The 20722-nt window shown below is 33.9% G+C and overlaps 1 protein-coding gene across 1 annotated transcript in view; it reads right to left on the bottom strand.

Moving 5' to 3' along the window:
* Window positions 1-8105: 8105 nt before the first annotated feature.
* PCLO (piccolo presynaptic cytomatrix protein) overlaps window positions 8106-20722 on the bottom strand; it is a gene marked incomplete at both ends in the record, with an annotated part of 281873 nt that continues 269256 nt past the window's right edge. The window contains 3 exons of the mRNA XM_084230265.1: window positions 8106-8246; window positions 10079-10224; window positions 10649-10783. Coding sequence (XP_084086391.1) covers window positions 8106-8246; window positions 10079-10224; window positions 10649-10783 — 422 coding nt within the window. The remainder of the gene's footprint in view (window positions 8247-10078; window positions 10225-10648; window positions 10784-20722) is intronic.

The raw sequence follows: 20722 nt of genomic DNA, 5'->3' as shown, positions 1-20722 counted from the left end.
TGAGGGCCTCCCTGGTGGCACAAGGGGTTAAGCACCCTACTGTGAGCAATCCTCAGCCTCTGCAGCCCAAGTTCAATCCCCAGCCAGGCAGCAACCCACATGGCACAGCAGACCTCTCCTGTCTCCCCATGGCTGTTCCCCTCAGCAGTGTATTTCAGTCAGTCGGCCTGTTCTGTTCCCCACTTTGTCTTGGGCAAATCCTCTCACCTCTCACTGCACCTCTGGGCTGTACCCCAGTTCTTGTATGCATAAATAAATAAATCTTTTAAAAAAACAACACCACAGTTGTTAAAAAAAAAACAACCAAAACAACAAACAACCATCTGAACAACCAACCAACAAAAACTTTCTATATCCCCTTCATACCTTGGCCAGGCTATACATCCCAGATACTCAAACACTCCTTAAAGCGTTGCTGTGATGGCATTTTGAAGACAGCACAATAGCTGTAACCAGCTGACTTCAGCGAGGAGCTACTCCTAACCTGGAGGGCCTGACCTCGCCAGCTGAAAGGTTCAAAAAACCCTTTCAAAAGCTTGGCTTTCAGAATGAAGATTAAATTCCACCTGTGGACTGCAGCGTCCGCTCCTTTCTGATTTTCCTTCCAGTCTGCTCTTGATACAACTAAAATATCTAAAAAGAATGAAACATATGTTGGGGCCATTTTCAAAAATCGGTTTTTGTCCCGGCTACTGAACTACTCACCGTAACTACGATAGCATCATGAATCTTGTTTTTCCAACAGATTTTTCGCTTTGTCTCAAAGAGCATACTGAAAGTAAACCATTACTTATTCTTGCTCTTAAAAACACTTAAATTGTGGAAAATATAATGCACACGGCGCCTGAAAGACGAGGTTTTCCACTTACATTTTTCTGGACGCCCAGGGACCGAGCCGCATTCGGGGAAGCCGTGGGGAACAAGCTCTCGCGAAGCTGGGCCAAGGCCCAAGTCACAGCTGCCGGCAATGTTTCCTACTTAGGGTGTTTTTAACTAGCTTGCTATGGGGTTTACTGACATAGTTAAGCTTGTGGCTTAAATAGCGTTACTATATAAATACTATTTACTTATCAGGCAGATTTAGAAATAGGACACTGCTAATGGCTTAAGAGTCCTTCCAATCCTCTTCCCGGATGACATCTGCTGTATTTCCTCACCAAGAAATTGTCCTTCTGGGATAATCATTCCATAAGTTTTTCTTCCTGGTTGAAAGAATCATATTGAATTTTTTTGTGGCATGTTACTTTCTGCAAATAATCATAAAATTCATTCATATTGATAGGAATATCTCTTGTTGATGCATTTTTATTGTTTTATATTATTCCATTGCATTACAATAGTAGAAAATATTTACTTATAATATACTTTAAAGGATGACATTCTAAATGGAAACCTGATCAGTATATTTTTTTAATTATGAATGGATCTTGAATTTTGGTAAATATTTCCCAGCAGCTTATGATTTTTCATGTAGTGGATTTCATGAATTCGTTTTCCAACATTGAATTCATCCTGTGTAACTGGGATAATACAACATGGTCATGATTCTTATCACTATTATACATCATTAGCTTAGGTTTGTTAAATTTTGGCTTTGGATCTTAGCATTTATGTTAATTTCTCACACCTGATAATGCTAATAGTTTTCTCTTTTGATTAACATGGGTTTGTTCATTTTATTAATAATTTCAAATAATAACTTATTGGAAGGTCAGTTTTTACTAAATAATTCGCGGAAATATTTTTTAATTTTTATAAATAATACACAAAAATACAGCATGAAAACATGATGAAATTTTAAAAATAATTATGTTTAATGTATTTGGAACTATCTGGTCAACAGAAAGAAAAGATTTTAACATTTTTGCAATCGTGGTTTTAGTATTTTAAAAAAGAACTTTTAATAGACAACTGCTTTCATTCCCTTTCCTAAAAAATCTTTTAACTATAGATGAGAGAGGCATTTTGAGTTCTTAAATTCCTAGAAAATGAATAATGAAAAAAGTCAAACTTAGTCATTCCTCTAATTACTATCTTTCAGATCTGACACTGTTTTTAAAAAAATGTTCCAAATATAGTTCACCCAAGAAAGCTCTTAAAAGTTTACCATAACCGCTGTGAAGCTGTCCGCAGCCTCTGCAGTGTGGGTTTCATTCCCGGCTGGCCAGGGAGATTCCCACATGGCACGGCAGACCCCTCCTGTCTCGCCCGCTGCTCCCTTCAGCAGTGTCCTTGGTCCAACTCTTCCCCACTCTGTCTCTGGCGAATCCTCTCACCCTCCCTTGCCTCTAGCCTGTACCCCAGCTCTTCTACAAAAATAAATAAATCTTAAAAAAGTTTATCATAGTGGACAGTATAAATGATACTACATCTGATCTTAGCTAAAGGCAAAGAAGTAATAGCATACTAGATAAAAGTAGATCAATTAGTGTCAATGCATTCCTAAATATAATTATTTTATAGAGGTAGAAAGAAAAAATTCAAGTTAAATATATTTACTATACTGTTTTAAGTTAAAATAAATGACATAAGTTTCTTGTGATAGAACATTTATCAAAGAATAGAAACTTGTAAGCCTGCTCAAAGATGCCCCCTATGACCAAAACACGTAAATTTGAACATTAATAAGAATAACAAACATTATTTGTTTCAAAATAAACTAAAATATATCAGCTATGCTTCAATTATGAGTTCACAATGACACTAAAAAATAAAAACAGAAACTAATTAGTTACCTTTGGAAGATGATAGGGAAGCATTTTATTATTTTGAAAGACATTAAGTTGATAGAAGGACATTATCTACATTTCTTTGCCTTTTCCACAACGTTCCTAAACAAATGACACCACTGGGTAATCAAATATTATTTAAGGGGGGAACTTACTCCTTTTACAATATATTCCAAGAAGCAATGATGACTGAATTATAATACCACCATTTTTATCACTAATTAATGAATCTATTACAAGTATTGTGCACCAGTGGCCATAAATAAGACAAAAAGATGTAATATGCCTCCTAATGAGAGGATACAACACAAACTTCTGACAGAGTTTCAGTATGAATCAGGTTCATGTTTGTAGAGCAAAAAATGGGAATTATAAGCAATACAAAGGCAGAGGATCTATAGAGCACACAATCAGCAAAATCTGTATTGCACAGAGTCAGGTTTTTCAAAAAATAAGATTTGCTGAGAAAGAAGGTATAGGGAGGATACTATGTAGATTAAATGAGGCTTAGAAACATATTAAAAATGAAACAGGAAAACTACATCAGGATTTACTAGGCAGATGTCAGCAATAAAGCAGGAAATAATTATCATAAAAATGGAGATAGTACTTACATATAGGAGCTCAGGAGGGTGTTGTAATAAGGAAGGGTTAAGCAGAGGCCTTATAGATGCCTGTAAAGGTCAATTTCTTGATGCGGGTGGTGGTAACAAGATTGTATAAAATAATTATATATTAAGCTATACATTTGTTTTATACATCTCTGCTGTGTTTAAAGTGTATTTTTTAAACTGGCTGAGTGAATGTATTTACGACTTTATGAGGCAATTTTCAGAGAGAATGTTTCAAAAAGTTCTATTTCTATTTTCAGTATCAATTTATCAAGTTGATAAACACAAGAAGTCAAAGTTGATATTTTCAACATTTATTAGGAAGGCTGAGGCAACAGCCTTTATACAGCACGATTTGCATAAGTTGTCAAGATACATTTTGTATACAATCACAAAACCAAGACATATTTTTACATAGAGTAAAACTGAAGACAGATTTACAAGCATTTTGAAATGTGATCCTCATATACTTCAGTTCAATTTATACAATCTTTAGCCCAAGAATTTGTATTTGTTCATTAGGTTATCCAGAGAAATTTGGGTAGAACAAAAAATAAGAACACGTTAGCAAATCACCAACACAGCATGCGACGTATAGTTAGGTACAAGACATATCTCCAAGTGCTTCATTTTTTTTTTTATTTTAAAATGAATTTTATTGGGTTTTTATTTTTTCAGACAAGAAATTTGTCCTTTAACATCAGATGTATTTTTGTTTGGATATGGGCACACACATTTATCAGTAGTGGGAGCACCTGAGCACATCACTGAACAAATATACAGACATAATCAAACAATAATCATATTCACATGCTGAATGCCAAATCAAATTAATATTTTATCTTTGTCTATTTTACCAAATGTATACTTATATACAGGGTAACAAATTAAGAAAATGCCCTCAATCTACCTATCATATAAGGAATCATTTGATTAAATGATTTAGATTTAATGGGTTTTTTTAATAATAACACAGAACATACAGAAAACATCAATGTGTCATATTCAATGAGAATATCTGTTTCACTCATTCATTCTAGTGTTACATCAAAGGCAAGTAATTATTAAAGAGACAGCTTGTAATTATTCACTGAGCTTACTTTCACTTCCATCTCAAGCTCAAAAAAGGGAAAATCACTTCTGTTACACATAGTTATAAACACATAAATAGCTATAGTTGGTTGCTTTTGGAATATTAGACATTATAGCAATGAAAATAAGTTTTTTTAAAAAATTGTTAGCTATGATTTAAATAATAAAGTAAAAAAATACTATAAACATCTGTATGATATCTTAATGAAATGAAACAATCAAATAATATCTAATAAGTTGGGCACAATACAGTATGTAATTTTATTTTAATTCACATCACCACCAACCTAGTGTCACTACCACTATCACCACTATCATCACAACCATTCCTACAGTAAGAATCATATCAGCTGGTTACCAGCTATAATATTCCCACAATATGACTATTTTAATGTGTGTGATCCCGAAATCAATTCCACTGATATGCTGAAAATATATATTTAATTATTGTGATTAATTACAATATGGGCAACATTAAGGAACAGAGATAATCACTGCCCCTTAGTCTTGGATACTGTTCTTTTAAATTGAAATGGTAAATAAAGAGTTTTGAGTCACCAAAAATCTCCATAATCTTAAGTGAAAACAGGGAAAACACCAACTTCTTGCTACTAATGCTATGTATGTCTGTAATGACCATTCTATCACTCCCTGTCTTTTGTAAAAATTCACTCTGTGCTTTTGCTTCTACAGCTAAAAGTTCCTTTAAAACCAATTTTAAACCAAGAGGCAACTTCAATCTCTGACGACTCAGTGAAATTGTGGGAAAAGTTAAGATGCTTCTCAAGGTATAAGTTCTTATAATTTGAACTAATCACATGTTGTTTAGAGATTACAAACTTTGTTGCTATTAGGATAAAAAAAGCTAATTCCCCAAAAATAAAGAAAATAAAAAGTGAAAAATGTGCTGTGATATATACAAAAAAGTAAAAAACGCCAAGAGCCCTATTTGCAATTAAAAAAGAAATAGTTTTGTTGTAAGAAGGGTAATCAACGTCATTCAGAAGAAATTCGTTCATGTAAGGATCGGTGTTGCATAGAATAATTTCAGTACCACCTAGGAGATTGGTCAGTTGCAATCTTGGCACACTTCGGTAGGATCTTTTGCTTTCTGAAGGGAAATGCTGGTGCACAGAAAGAAGCCCTCTCATTAACTCTTTTAATTGACCTGGCCCCATTACTAGTTCCTTAGAACAGAGGACCACTTAAGTGGAAAGGCTCCTACTCTTTCAGGTCAAATGGCTTCCAAGGGATGATCTTTGTTTTGGTTGCACCTCCATTTTTATTATTCTAAAAGAATTGCAACTGGCATGAAATAAGCAAACTAGTCATAGAATATCCCATTCCTCCCTCTGGATATAAGTGCTGCAGAAGAGACTTAAGGGGAGCCAGTTTCCTTTTAAGGGCAAAGAGCAAGTGTCTTTTCATGTCAGAATGGAATTTTCCTGGACCCTTCTCTTACCCAGTTATGAGTGATGATTCCAAGCTCCCTAAAGTGCTAACTTCTGCGGAAATATCTGTGGCAACCATCAATAGATCTAGTTGTCTTTAAAAATAAAATCCTAGTGATATCAAATGGTTAGCAATCCCCTGTTCTCATGCTCATATAGATCAATATCAGTTATAACAGGTGTTGCATTGTCAGGGGACGGGAGATAAAAAACAGAAGTAAGTATTGGTTATCTTTCTTAGAGTGGAAAAATGACTTTGTATTTCTTTATCACAATAATAAAGGGACTTATGAATGTTTTACATTTCATTAATTTCCCTTACTTTGTGTTTTTCTTAAAAATGAGAAAATTCAATATTCAACCACTGTATTTGGAGATGATTTCTCTAATTCCACTAAAATTTCAACATTGTATAAAGAAACAGATTTCAAATACTCTAAAAGCAATTTAATTTCTTTTAGGGTAGGATATGGAAATAGGATATGTTAGCATAATTCATTTAACTTTTGATAACCCAATTTAAATATAATTTTCATCAGTTCTTCACTTTTTTCCCAGGCTAAATGAAAGTTTATTTTAAGGAAAAAATTAGTTTGGGAACTAATATACTGCTTTAGTCTTGTCAGTTCTTGCTATTGCTGTAGAGGATGTTTTTCACATATAAAATTTGAGAAATAAAAAGCTGCATAATAATTATTCCTTGCTTAGGTACACAAGACTATATTTGAAAATGTGCTTTCATTGTCTTTCATAGTAACAGCTTGATCATCCCAGCATCTCATTAGAAGGCTAGGTATATGTAACCATTTTTATCCTACAAGAAAAGAAAACTGGGGGAAATTGAGCATAGGTGACACATGCAAAGTGATGGTCAGAGACAAAATCAAGACCAGAAACCAGATTTTTAAATCCCAGCTGGGTGTGTTTCTTACAACTCCATGTCACTTTGCTTGTTAATGTTGGTTGATGGAGAAGATACTTTATTGAAAGATGTAGACATTGGTCCTATTATTTTATATTATTAAAATAGTTTAAAGTATATTTTAACTTCAACATAATGTTTACTTTTCACATATTTTCCCAACAGTGATGAACTTAATCACTGTGATATTGTCACTAAAGAGGGGAAAATGTAACACCAGAGAGAATTTGAGTTTGGCATTGAAGTTTTCATTATACAGTTAATATATTAAGGGGAAAAACATTATGGAAGATCAGGAAATTATATCAATTTAATTAATCAATGTCACAAGATTAAGATGATTAGTTTGCCAGAGGAAGAGTTTTCCTTCTCTCCATACATTATTCAAGAGAAAGGAAATACATTTACTTGGGATAATACATTTATTTGAAATTTCATGAAGAACAAGTTATCATGCTTACTAGAACATACCAATTTAAATACTTTGGTATGAAAATGTCTTGACTTAAAGGTAAGTTATGGAGTTTTTGATAGTTTATGGGGCAACAGTCTTCTTTGTTAACCAATAATGGCTTTATTTCTAGATAAAAGAAATTCTCTTTTCTACTTAGTATTATCTCACTCTATACTATTTCAAATTATACAAATGTGCTTTTACAATGTGGATTCCAAAATTGGTATTGTTTATCTTGCAACACTTGAACACCTGAATATTATGGTCTAAAAATCATAATTTGTACCTCTCCTCTTCCCTTTTTTTCTATAAACACAGTCATCTTACTTTCAGTCCTGTACACATATTGTAGGTATACCCTATGTCAGAATCTCAACACAGTAAATTGTTTGAGCAGATAAGATGAAGATGAAAGATTTTTGGACATTTGAACATTGAGATCTGTTACATTAGTACTTTCAACCAAGGTTATTTTGCATAGAGTACTACCTTTGCATTGGACACCCAATTAATCTTTGAGCTTCTGCCTTTAGCTACAGTTCAACTCTGCTCAAAAATTTTACATTATAAGAAATTACAAGTTTTTTTCTCCTTTTTTTTCCTCAACAACCACAAGAAATCCTAGTTCTTAGAACTCCTTTTCTCTTTGTCTTCAATATGAACTTTAGCATTTGACAATTTTTCTGTTTCATGACAATACATTTAAAGGTTTTAAGTATGTTTTTCCTGCTTGCTCCTCCTCTCATGCTTATCTTTAAAATATAGCTTAGTATTAATAGGATCCACCTATAGTCTTGATATCAGACTATCTAGAGCAGCTTTTACATCCTCAGCAGATACTTTCCTTCAGTGCGTTTGAGTAGGGCTGACCAAAAGTTTGTGCCAGTTGACTATTCTTTTTCTCAGATCCACTTTGTCAAGCCAGATACAAGCCTCACCAATCAAGGTCTTTTTCATAAACTTTCCTCCATTGGAGAAAAGTAAAATCTAGAAAAAATAGGCAAAATTATATATAGTTGTGTATAATTTCAACCTTTTTTTACGGACATTTGATTATTGATGAAATAACTGACAAAAAGGGTGAGGGTGAAAGTAGCAGGCATACTTAAGAAATAATAACCGAGATGTCTTCCAAAAATTTGCATAATATTAATTCACATCAATATTTTACAAAGGAAAGAAATTCTGAAGGATATGAGCATTCCGGATAAAAACTGTATTACTAGCTGATTCTAAATAGGTATATACTTAAACTGATAGAAATGTTCATAAAAGACTTTGCTGGGTACACTTTACCATTTTATGAAATATTAACTCAAATGCAAAATTATTTGAGTATGGAGTAAGTAGATTAGAATTCACAAAGCAAATAAAACATAACATTGATTTTATTTAGCATTTAATTTAATGGCAATTTTACCACAATTTGTACTTCTAAAGTGATTCCCTGTCATTTATAGAACTTTTATTAGTTGAAATTCCATAGTACCTGATTCAAATTTTTTTTTTTCTTTCAGAAATGACTTGAAAGAAAGTACAGTTCACATTAAGTGGAGCTAACCACTAATCTTTGACCTCCTCTCGCCTTCTTTCTCTCTCTTTTGCTTCCTACCTCTTCAGAATCTCTTTCAGACAATTCATGTTTACTTTTGGCTTAAACTTACCTTTTCTCTTTCTCTGACTTCAAAATATTTCCAGTTAATTTTTCTTCTAGTCTGTTTTGTGGATTTCAAGTGCATTTTGTATTTTTCTGCATATCCCTGCCTTCTTATTGTATTCATCTCATTTCAGACAAATGCATGACTTTTTTCCCTACTAGTCCCCTCTCAAACTACTTAATCTCTGTGAATGACACAATTGTTCTTACAGAACTCAGTCTCCTGTAATATTTTTATTCCCTTCCACTCTATTCTCAATTCTCTCAAAAAAGCTTTTGCTTTGCAGTATCTCATATTTGTCTCTACTGTAGACTTTGTGTTCAGTGACAGCACCATGTTTTTTAATCCTCATATTTTCCCCCATATCTCTTTGTTTCCTCCCACTTTTAATTCTTTTATTCCTTGTATCTGTATCTACAAATCACATATCACATGCAGGCCTTGTGTTGCTATCGAACAAAGAGCAATGGAAAGATTAGGAGTGATAACCCAATAAGACATAAAAAGTTACTTGAACAAGGCCTGATGAATTACACTTAGGGTCAGGGGTAAAGACCTGAGTTTACATTGAGAGGTGTGGACTATTGTGATGGATAGAGAGGGATGGAAAAGAGTATTAAAGGGGAAGAAAAATATGAGCAAAGGATTAGAGATTTAACCTGACTTGCAGATTCTGGTATGATTGGAGTATAGAGCAAGCATAGAACAAGGAGATGAGATTAAATCAATACAATTAAAATTCACCTTGGAGGACTCCAGTGAGTCAGGATAATGGAGAGTCATTGAAGGGCTTTAATGTAACTTAGCCAGTGTTTCTAAAAGATACCTCTGTCAGCAGTGTGATGAAATGAATTATAAGGGAAAGTAGGCCAGATAAACTGCTGAAATGATTTGAGTAACAAAGATAAGAACCCAGGAGAATTAAAGGCATCAGCATGAAATAAATCTATATAAAATAAACTGAGTATAAAGGAGACTTGCTAGTTAATTGGATTGTTTGAGTGGGTTATAAAATCCTAAAGGGCTCCTGGGAAGATACCTCTGAGATTTAATTAACTTGTAAAATATCTCATATGTATGATAAGTATATAAATATTGATTGGGAAACACATACTGCATGAATTACAACTTTAAGATAGTAACTATTTAATAGAAAGTTACCTGAAGAGAATGTCCAGCAGGACTTAGGCTGAATCTAAAAGTTTCATTGAAAGAAGGTTCTCGATCATGTCTACATACTCTTGTTTTTTTCTTGATCACTTTTTTTTGGCTAGAGATGTTCATCACATATATTTTTACATATAAATCTGAAAATAAGAATTCCGTTTGTTAAGAATCCATTAACCATACAATTATAATTGTATTATGACAGTTCTTCCACATTTTAAACAAAGCCAATGGACTGTGTACAATACAGTATAGACATTAGTAATTAAAATACATACCATTTTTTACAGTAACTAAACTTGCCTGTTGTATAATAAATAATCCCATTAAGATTATGTATTGAAAAAAATCTAGTTGAAAACTAACAAAATATCAACTTGTTCTATATAAGAAAAAATAATTTATTTTCATATTTTCCAGATATGTTTGGTATATAGCCTCAATTTTGGTTAGCATTTTCCAGAAAATTTTGGACCTAGTACTAGGTTATTATATATTTTGTTACCTGTATATTATATGCATATTAATATATATATAATTGCTCATTGTTTTAAAATTAGATACCTGGTAGGTGATCAGGAGATTTAAATTTGTAGGTGATATTTCTGCATTGGAGAATTTCAACTATGAGTTGTTCACCATCTGTCTTCATCTCCTTCTTTAATGCAATCTTGATTTCTCCCATTACCTGAGTTTTAACTGAAAGAATTAATTAAAAAGTTCAGCAATATATAATGCCATTTATTAAATGTTTAGTTTGATAATTCATTCTTGCTTATTTAGTAAGTGTGAAACACCTTATTGCATCTGGTAGATATATAGATCAATACTCCTAGTCTTTAAGAAGTATGCTAAGTATAATAAGCTAGAAACAAAAGAGCATTCATTAGGTCTTCTGACAGAATATATAGGATGGAACTAAAAAAATGGATAGAGAAGAGAGAGAAAAGGAAAGGTACAGTGAAATTACTGAATTTTGTCATAGGTAATAGGTAGATGACAAAGTCTACCACATAAAATTGACAAACTAGACAGTAAGGTATAAATTAAAAGAAAATCGTTAGAACACACACACAAATCTTTCTTAATGACAGTAGAAATTTACAAAAAAGACACAAAATGGAGAAATATAGTAAATATAACAATATATGTAATCATTATAAAACAAAATGCAGAGCTCTGATCAACTATCTACAATACCAATAAACATGAAATTTTAGCTGAAATAAAGATTTTAAGATGAACTCATAAGGCAAAGCTTAAATCTATACTGTTTTCAATGGTCAAACAAACTATAAGCATGCAGGCTACAGAAATAATAAATAGCAGGGGTTGAGATTTTATTGTTAGATAAAATAGAATTCAGGTCAAAGGCAGCAAATAAGAAAACAGAACACCTTATAAAACTGAAAACACATAAATCATAATAAAGAGCCAACTATTATGAATATCTATGGGTCACTTAAGTAAGGTTGAAACTACAAAATAAGATATATAGGTGATGTAAAGTAAAGAAAATAATAACGAAAGACTTCCATACAATATTTGCACTACAAGACAGGCCAACTAGACTAAAATAAGTAAAGACAAAGACTATTGAGACACCACAATTAATAAATAGATCTCACGATAAGTATTAATGCAAAACCTGATAATCGAGAATGTAACTTTTTATCAATTACAAAAAAAAGAAAATGGGACAGATTTTAGAATCCTCTTTCTTTAATATCTAGAGAAGTCAGGAAAGAAGGCAAAATTTAGCAAAGTGTTAAACAGTAGCAACCAAAGAACAGTCTATAGCCTCCTGCCAGAAAATCTCAAAATTTGTGTCTAAGAATGAAAAGGCAGATTCTGAGAAGGCACAGCTTAGTGGCATTTCTGACTATACCAAATATCACAAAATGCTGCAGTGAAGGCAAGAATGAGTTGAAAAATCCCCGAGAGTTATCACCGAGTGTTCAGCACAGCAAAGCATATGAACAATGAGCATAGGTTCCTCAAGCAAAGTCATATTAAACCCTTACGAGTAGCAGCCATGGGTCATCACTACAAAGATCTGAGGTTTTCAGTGGAATCAGAAAAAAAAACAAATTGCCAGGTCTTTTTAATTGCTGCAACTCCAAGATCAACTAGAAGAAAAATTCAAAGTTGAGAGAATCTTTTCATTGGAATGAGACATATGTCAGTTTGGCGGCATGAACACAGGCACAAGACAGTAATAATCGAATCTCAAAAAAGAACAGCATAACCTAGTCAAGCAGGGTGGCAAATCTAACTACAAATGTTTTATTTCTTTTCTTCAAAGCTATGGAAAAGTGACTAGGATTCCGCTCCATCTCTCAAACCATACTTGCGATGGAGGGGAAAAGGAAAATTCTAACATGATAAGGAGAGAGTCAGGACAATAAATTCCCATTATTTGGAGTCAATAGGAGTTACAGACAGAACTGATCACACTAAAGAGCATGATGAAATGAAAAAGCAAGGTACATTTTTCTGAGGCAAATTCACTTTTATAGGTTATATTCTATTTTTATGAACCTTAAAACCCCAGCAAGCATGTAAATTTGTTGGTGTTTCCCACCTTCACACCTGGGAAGAAAGGTGGGATTTAAAACTTGCTAATTAAAATTCTCAAGTCATCACATTGCCTCCTTCATTCTTGGAAGGTGAGAATCACGTTTCACAATATGATACTAGTGAAAATATTGATGTTTCTCTCCGTTCAAAGATTGTTTCAGCTTGTTCTTTTAGGTCACTGCTAAAGGACCTAAAGGACGGAAAAGGGACATGCTTCTGAGGGGGTCTCAGAGCACAATGGTATTAATTACGAGTCATCACAATCAATTGTACCTCGCCTAGACTCCTGGAAACATGGCTTAGTTGATAAACTACTTCAAACCGAATAAGCTACTTCAAGGATATAGAAAAACATTCTTAAAGGATCCAGGGATACAACATGTGCCCTGAAAGAGTTCAATGGTATAGAAAATAAACAGACTTTCTAAAATATTTAAATGCTGTGACACAGTACATAGAGGATATAGCAATGAGTGAAAGAAAAAAGAAAAACTGAAGGAGGGAGGAAGAAAGGAGAAAGGGAATGAGATTTGAAGATGAAATGCAGGCAATCAATAAATAATGTGAGACTAACGTAGAAAAGACTCAGAGTTCTGATTTCCTTTAAGCAGAATTAATTAGTAAACTTAAAACATAGTAAAAATCTTACTCAATTTCTTAATATTTTCAATTTGGTTTCTTAAATTGAATGAGGTCATTTATTAACTAACATTAATTAATATGGCTGAAATAAAGAAAAAATTATTTTTACTGATACCTTCTCTTCATTAAAAAGACAATTTAATCATTTTTGATTGAGCATATATAATTTAATTCCACTTGAATGAAATTGTGTATGTCCCTCTATCGCTAGCTAAAATGCTCCAACCAAAAGAAAAAGTGGCTTATTTTTATCTTCCAAAGCTTTCTTTTTTCACACTCTCTGTTGCTTTATTCTCCATTAAGACATGCAGTGCTCGTCTCACTTTTTTGTTTTCTCAGGAAAAAGTTTAGATACATTTTATCTTTAAAAATGTGTATGTCATATCTATAAGCATATATTTATAAACATGCCTATATATCTGTTCTTCCATGTATGTATCCAATTTACATTTTTGGAGAAGAATTTTTTAAAAAAACTACCATTAACAAAATCTGATCACTATTTTATAAGAAATAGGGTTGGTATAATTCCTGTTATACAGATGAGAAAACAAGAGACTTGGGTATTTTAAGAAACTTGCCAAGATGTTAAGTCTAAAATTTAACAAAGATCTGATTTTAAGTGCAGGCCTCTATTTTCTCATGAACATTTTTTATTTCCTTATGAAGAGATTTCTAAAACATTGACTCATGAGATAATATCTAAGAAATATTATCAAAATGAAAGAATTTTTCAGGCACTATTTTACTATTTTATCTTAGCCATGCACAGGACCAAAGAGAGCAGAGGTGACATAACAGGTAATTCTTCCAGTTGTTTAAATAACAGAAGTTATTGTCTACACATATACATCAATTTTGCAAGTTATTTGTGTTAAATGAAAAAACAACACTAAATATTTCCTAAAATATTCATAATTATAAGAGATTCTATAGGAACTGACCTATACAAAGTGATTTTCTCAAAGTGACTATCGATTGACAAGATATTTCATTTTTATTAGTGATAGTAAAATTATTTACCACATATTTATTATTTTTATTCTTATTTATTATTTAATTTATTATTGATATAGATGACACTTAACTGTGTAAATTGAGATTAGGCAATTTTGGCAAAAATATTTAATTATTATAATTAAAAAATATATTTACTGAGTTAATATTGTTTAAATCATTGCTTCCATTATGGAAGTGGAGGATCCCCTTTTAGGTGTTACCATGGTGCATTTGCCACCAAAGCACCCACAGTCCACCACCACAGACCCCTGAGCTCACTGGAAATGAATAGAAATTGGAAAAGAAGTATAGAAAAAAAAAAAAGGTATTTTGTAAAAGACAAGTCTATTAAGCAAAAACCATAGTTAATAAAATGCTTATCAACATAGGTTTCTTTGCATTAGCAAATTTCCATTAATAAAAATTATAAACTCCTGCCACAGGTGACTTGTGCCAGCTAATGAAGTCTGCATTGGTGTTAGATAAGATACATAGTTATCCCTGACAGTCTAGCTCCTCATCACTCCATACCAAGTTCCTATCACTCATTGCAAATCGAGACAAGTCTCATGTGTAATTAAGGTGGATTTTAAAAATCAGGAATTCTGACTTTTAGTTCTGTGAGATGACAGGTCAGTCATTAGGTGTTTTTGCTTTTTTTTTTATTTCCTCACATGTAAAGTGAAAATACATAATAAGGATTGTTTATAAATTATTCATAATATCTCTTTTAGTTTTATAAGACAGTGCCTTTTTAAGATATTTTTTGATATTATCTAAATGTTACTAGTCCTGGTGTTGCACAAGCTGAACAGCTGTTCTCCATTATTTAGTCTGCTTATTCAGTGTGGTTTCCAAAGGCAGTCATTATGGAAAGTGTTACCAATATCCAAACACATGTCCATAGTCAAAGTGTGATATATTCCCTGATGGATAGTTCTGTTTTTCTCTCCTGTAATTGTTTAAAGTCTAAACAATGTTTTTTCTTTTTGAAAAATGCTACGATAGTAAAGGTAAACTGCAAGCGCAATGTCTCTAATTGTAATTAGCCAAAAGCATTCATTCCTTTTCTGTCTCAGTATCTGACACAATGGATCTGTTCTAGATGTAACTGACAGTAAACGCCTTCAGGCATTATTTCCACCACTACATCGACTGCTCAATTTATTCAGAGTAACCCACAAAATAAAATAAAATGCCTCGATATATTCATGTCATTACTTTCTAAAATCAAATTTCTTAAAAAAAAGTTATTTTCCACTTTGCTGAGCCTGTTAGGGAAAGGAAGTAAGTCCACTATAATTTGTTCTATTCTTTCTCTATAATTTCCAACCAGGTGTGTGAAACCTACCCTAGTGTCTGTATAATTTTACCTTCCATGCCAAAATTGCATCTCTCTTCTCCCAAGGTTCAGAGTGGTACTCAATAATTATCTATAATTGACACTTCCCTCTTCTTTATACCATGTCGTTGAGTAACAGGGACAGTTACTAGATCTTTTAACAACTCTGGTAATCTTATTTTTATTGAATTTCATAACCAGGTCTATTGTTATTTTTTAATCACTTACTAATGATTGTAATGAAGTCATTGGCATGTTTTAAACTTAAGTCTTAGAATATTGTTTTCTGGACAAAGGTTCTTATCTGTGTTGAATATTTTATATGTAGGACTAAACAGAAGGAGGAAAGAACTAAATTTGTGAAGGTTTCTCCTAGAAATTTAATTGAAAGGGCAATGCAAACATATAACAAATTTATTTAATTCTGTAGTATGTTAAATTCTATTCCAATACCCTTACTATAAGATCTCATGAAATTAACCCTTAATAAGTCAGCTTGCTCAAACAATAAAAATCACACCATGTGGCTAGTTCCACTGTTCAGCTCATTCCCCACCCCCTGTATTTAACAGATGACTGTGCATGCTTGACTCCAGCACTTTTTACTCAAACATACCACTAGTAGTTAGAAAGAAAATTCCTAAAACAGGATTTGTAAAATACTTTGTGGTCAGATATAATTTCTTTACAGTGCAACTGAGTAGATTTGGTTTTCAAAAAAATCAGTAAGTCTTCATCCCAGATATATTTCAGTAAATATAATTTTCTGCTCTCTTATAGTTTTCATGTAACCTGGTCTATAACCAAGTGGACAGCATCATCATGTTATGAATGAAGGTAATGCCTTTATTACCAGTGAAGTAATTTTTAAAATAACATATGTAAGCTCTGTCATCTTATCTGAATTTTCCTCAAACATGTGAAATAGCAGTATCACTAACTTTAATCTCTTTTTGTTTTGCTTTACTTACTTTTTTTTAAATTGAGGTATCATTGGTTTATGATACTGCTTATGACTCAGAGGTCACGTTCATACTCTTGAGATACCAACTTTAAAGAAAGAAGACTGTAACTCTTAAATTTACTAATTTGTCCAGTCACATCCCTAGATTGGATGTTTCCAGCAAGACAGCCCTAGACGATCTCCAACTCTGTAATAACCTATGTGTTATGTGGTGGTGATTGTGTGCACAATTCCTGTTGTGCTTGTGAGCAGGCATGTGTTGGGGGAGGAAACTTGGGACTTGAGAGGGCAGAGGCTCAAGATGTGTGGGAAAGTTTTTCTGGAAAGGCCAGATACAATTAAGAGAGAGGATAAATGATTACCCATTTCCTTTCCAAAGCATTAATTTATGAACTAAATGTCTTGATAGGTTGTAGATAGAGTGTTACAATTTATTTGAATGGTAACAATATATTCAATTTATTGAATAATACCTGTGTTGCAGGTACTTTATGTGTTTCTCTGTAGCCTGTAAGATACACAGACTGTGCCTTATTTATCCCTGTATTTTTAGCCCATATAAAAGATACCTAGCATATATTCAATGTTCAATGGATGGATCTGTAAAATTTCTCTAATCTTTACAGCAAGCTTACTAGATAGACAGCCTTTCTGCATAGATGTGAAGAAAATCATTTATCGGTTCTTACTCAAAAGACCACATTCTCCCACAAAACCAAGCTGAGGCCTTGATTTTGAGATATTTTTGGATTTCCCCCCAAATGTATGATTTCACTCAAAATAAATGCTAGTATACAGCTTACTAATCTTATTCTCTGTTTATGTATACCTCCAAGACTCAATTGTTCAAAGCTATTGAGTGCATCCCAACACATTTTCATGTCTGGGGCAGAGTGGAACTGAGGAGAAGGCATTTTGTTATGTTTTCATTAAGGTTTTTTCCCCCAAAGAGAGAAGAGTTCTGTAAGCTTTTATTAAGACCTTTATTTGAAACAACCCAGATTCAAGGAGATATTTTATACAATAAGGCAGGCATTTTGGCCTAACGTGATTTTAGAGTCTGTGAAAGTAGGACAGGTCTGCACATTCCCTTTCCCTTTCTGTTTTGTTATATAAAGAAATCCTTTCATTCTGAGACAAAGCTAGAAAGAACGTAATTTTAGGAGGAAAAAATAGATTTTTCTGATTGATCTCCTTCAATGTTTTTAGCATTTTTGTCCCTGTGGTACATGCATCATAGCACTCTTTTCACTGTGACTGAAAATAACTAGAGCTCTTAAAAAACAATTTAATTGAAAGCCTATTATTTTGTATGAGACAAAAGAAAAAAAAAAACTTGTGCAACTAGTGAAGGAAAACAGAAAATTTAAATGACATTACATTGAAAATGTTTGGAGTTTTGAAGTGAATTCTAAAAACATCAGGCAAACAAATCTCAGGAGCATTGAATTGAAGATGGAAAGGTTAGTAAATTTAAAATTTTTTTTTCCTAGTACAGCATCAAGCTTCAGAAGACAAGGCTAGCTCCCTGACTCCATGCACCTAGGTTAGACCTCCCATCTAAAATCACTTTTACGTTTCCTCTAAATGCAGGCTGGTTAACCAGAGGAGCAGAGGGTGTGCATATATTCTCTGAATCTGGAGAGACTTTGATACCATCATGTAATGAACTCACAAAATAAAATCGGGTGATACTCTAACATTAGTGAGTTAGGGAGCTCCAGTGAGGAAAAACATCTACTAAGAGTGATGCTACCGAGTCAGTGTAAGACAAACTCTACATGTTTGGGAGGGGGTGGAGGTGGGGGGTGCATGGGTGCTGACCAGGCAGCATTTAACCTCTGAATGAACCTATGAATGCCACCAGAAATAATAGGATTAAATAGTTTATGGAAATCAAATGTTTCCATTGGCCCACTAGGTTTTTTTTTTTTTAATCTCTCTCACTTGGTGCTTAATTTAACACTCAACTTACAGTGATTTTGCTCCTCCTCTCAACTTTAACTGAGTCTCTAGTTTTTTTAATTGCTACTAATGTAACATATAGGAATATTTTACTGTTCTACTCTATGGCTCTTCCTCATCTTACGTTTTTTCACCTGTCCCTTTAATCTCCCTTCTACTTAGCTGCCTTGCAAGATTAAATGCTACTGAGCAATGGGCTTGCTATACATATATTAACCAGAACATATGATACCAGAATTTTGAGAAAGGATAAGGCAAGGAGACAGGAGATAAACTCTAATCTGCCTCTCTAAGAAGGGGAATGAGGTTTGCCGGGACCTGGGGTAAGAGCAAAGGATTTCAATCTTATTGGCCTAACAGTAGGCTAAGAACAGATTAAAAAAAAACAAAAGTGAACATGGCCCAAGGTCATTAGTTAGTTACAGGGCAGTTCATACAAGAGGCATTTCAAATAACTGATGTTTTGAATTTCTATTGGTGGCCCCTTGCCTCTGGCTAGTCTTCCTCTGTGTTTGCAGTTTCCTGGCACTATCTGGTTAGTTAATAAAGTCACCAGCTCTGCTGTACCTGCAGGAGCAAGTCTCAGAGAAAAGTTAGGTAAGTTTTTCTCTCTTTTTGTGCTCTTTGAGCGTGAGACCACTTTAACAATTTATCCTCAGCCAATTACAAAAAGAACAAACTGTAATTCCTCCTCAACTATTTATTCTCAACTCATTTGCACTGGATCCTCTTTTTTGCCTTTCCTATTTCCTCTTTAGTCTGACCTTGTTTTCTCCCTAAGAGAAAGAATGCTTGAACTTCATCACTTGAGTTTCCTTGTCTTAGGATGTGTGGAGGGGGTCAGCAATGACCAGGCAGTGGGAGATTTGAGAGGAGGAGAAACAGGAAGGCAGAAGCTGGGCTATCGCCTTCCCTGACCCCACCCTCTCGACTGGGGTATTGCTTTGCATTGGTTACAAAGGTTAGAACTTCTGTCCTGGATTCCTATACCATACCATGACTGTATTTCTTGCTGGGTTCTCCAATAGTCTCTCCACATCTAGACTCAGGGCAGGAATGACTTTTTGTTTTGGCTAGTCCTATGTTTCACTTTTCCTTGCTAGTTACTTTAACTTCCCTCCACTTAGCAAATTCTTTTTAACTACCCCTTTGCATATGTCAACTACTTCCTGCTAGGGCCTCATGTGACACCCACTATTACATATGAAATAAACAATAACCCAGGGTTATTCTCCTAATTCCATCCATGAAATGGTCCCTTTTAAACCGTGGTGATTTTAGTTTCCACATATTCCTGGGTCTATCTCTATGCTTTGTATTCTATGTCCTTGTTTTCTTCATCTCAGACCAAATCCAAACCCTTTTTCTATTATTATGCCTTAATGCCTTGCAGGGCAACTTCAGCCATTTATCAGTCAGGATAGATTAGATTCTGCTGCAGTTAGCAAATACTACCAAAATGTCAGTTTTTAAAATGGAAAGATTTAACTCTCTTCATATTAATCAAAGGTTGTCAGGGTCTCTCCTGAGACAACTTAAAAAGATCTTTGTGTATAGGGCCTCCCCGGTGGCGCAGTGGTTGAGTGCTGGGTTGCGAAGCTGCCTGCAGCCGCTGCAGCTCTGGTTCGATTCCCTGCCACAGGGCGAGGGTCCCAGATGGCGCGACAGACCTCTCCTGCCGCCCGCTGCTCCCCTCAGCAGTGTACTTTGTCACTCTGCCCGTTCTGTTCCCCGCTCTGGCTCTGGTGAATTTTCTCTCACCCTTCTGCACTTCTGACTATACCCAGTGCTTGTATAAATAAATAAATCTTTAAAAAAAAAATCTTTGTGTATAATGTGGTTTGCGGACTTATGGGGATACACGGGGTACAAAGAGATTTCCCTAACATAGTCTGATGGCATGGATGAATGGATAGCTTCTTGGTAAGGTACACTGAAGAGTGAGTCACAAAGGATGAAGATTTTTTTCTATATAACCTAGAATTCGCCTGTTAGGTATTTGTGCAAAGAATGTAAAAACACTTATTCAGAGGGATATGTGTACTCCTATCTTCACTGTAGCGCTATTTAAAATAGCCAGATTAGCCAACCGATGGAAACAACCTAAGTGCCCAACAACACAGGAGTATACTAAGAAGCTGTGGTA

This window comes from Talpa europaea (genome assembly GCF_964194135.1).
Source record: "Talpa europaea genome assembly, chromosome: 3".
NCBI classification, from domain to species: Eukaryota; Metazoa; Chordata; class Mammalia; order Eulipotyphla; family Talpidae; genus Talpa; species Talpa europaea.
This window is presented reverse-complemented; position numbering and strand designations above follow the sequence as displayed.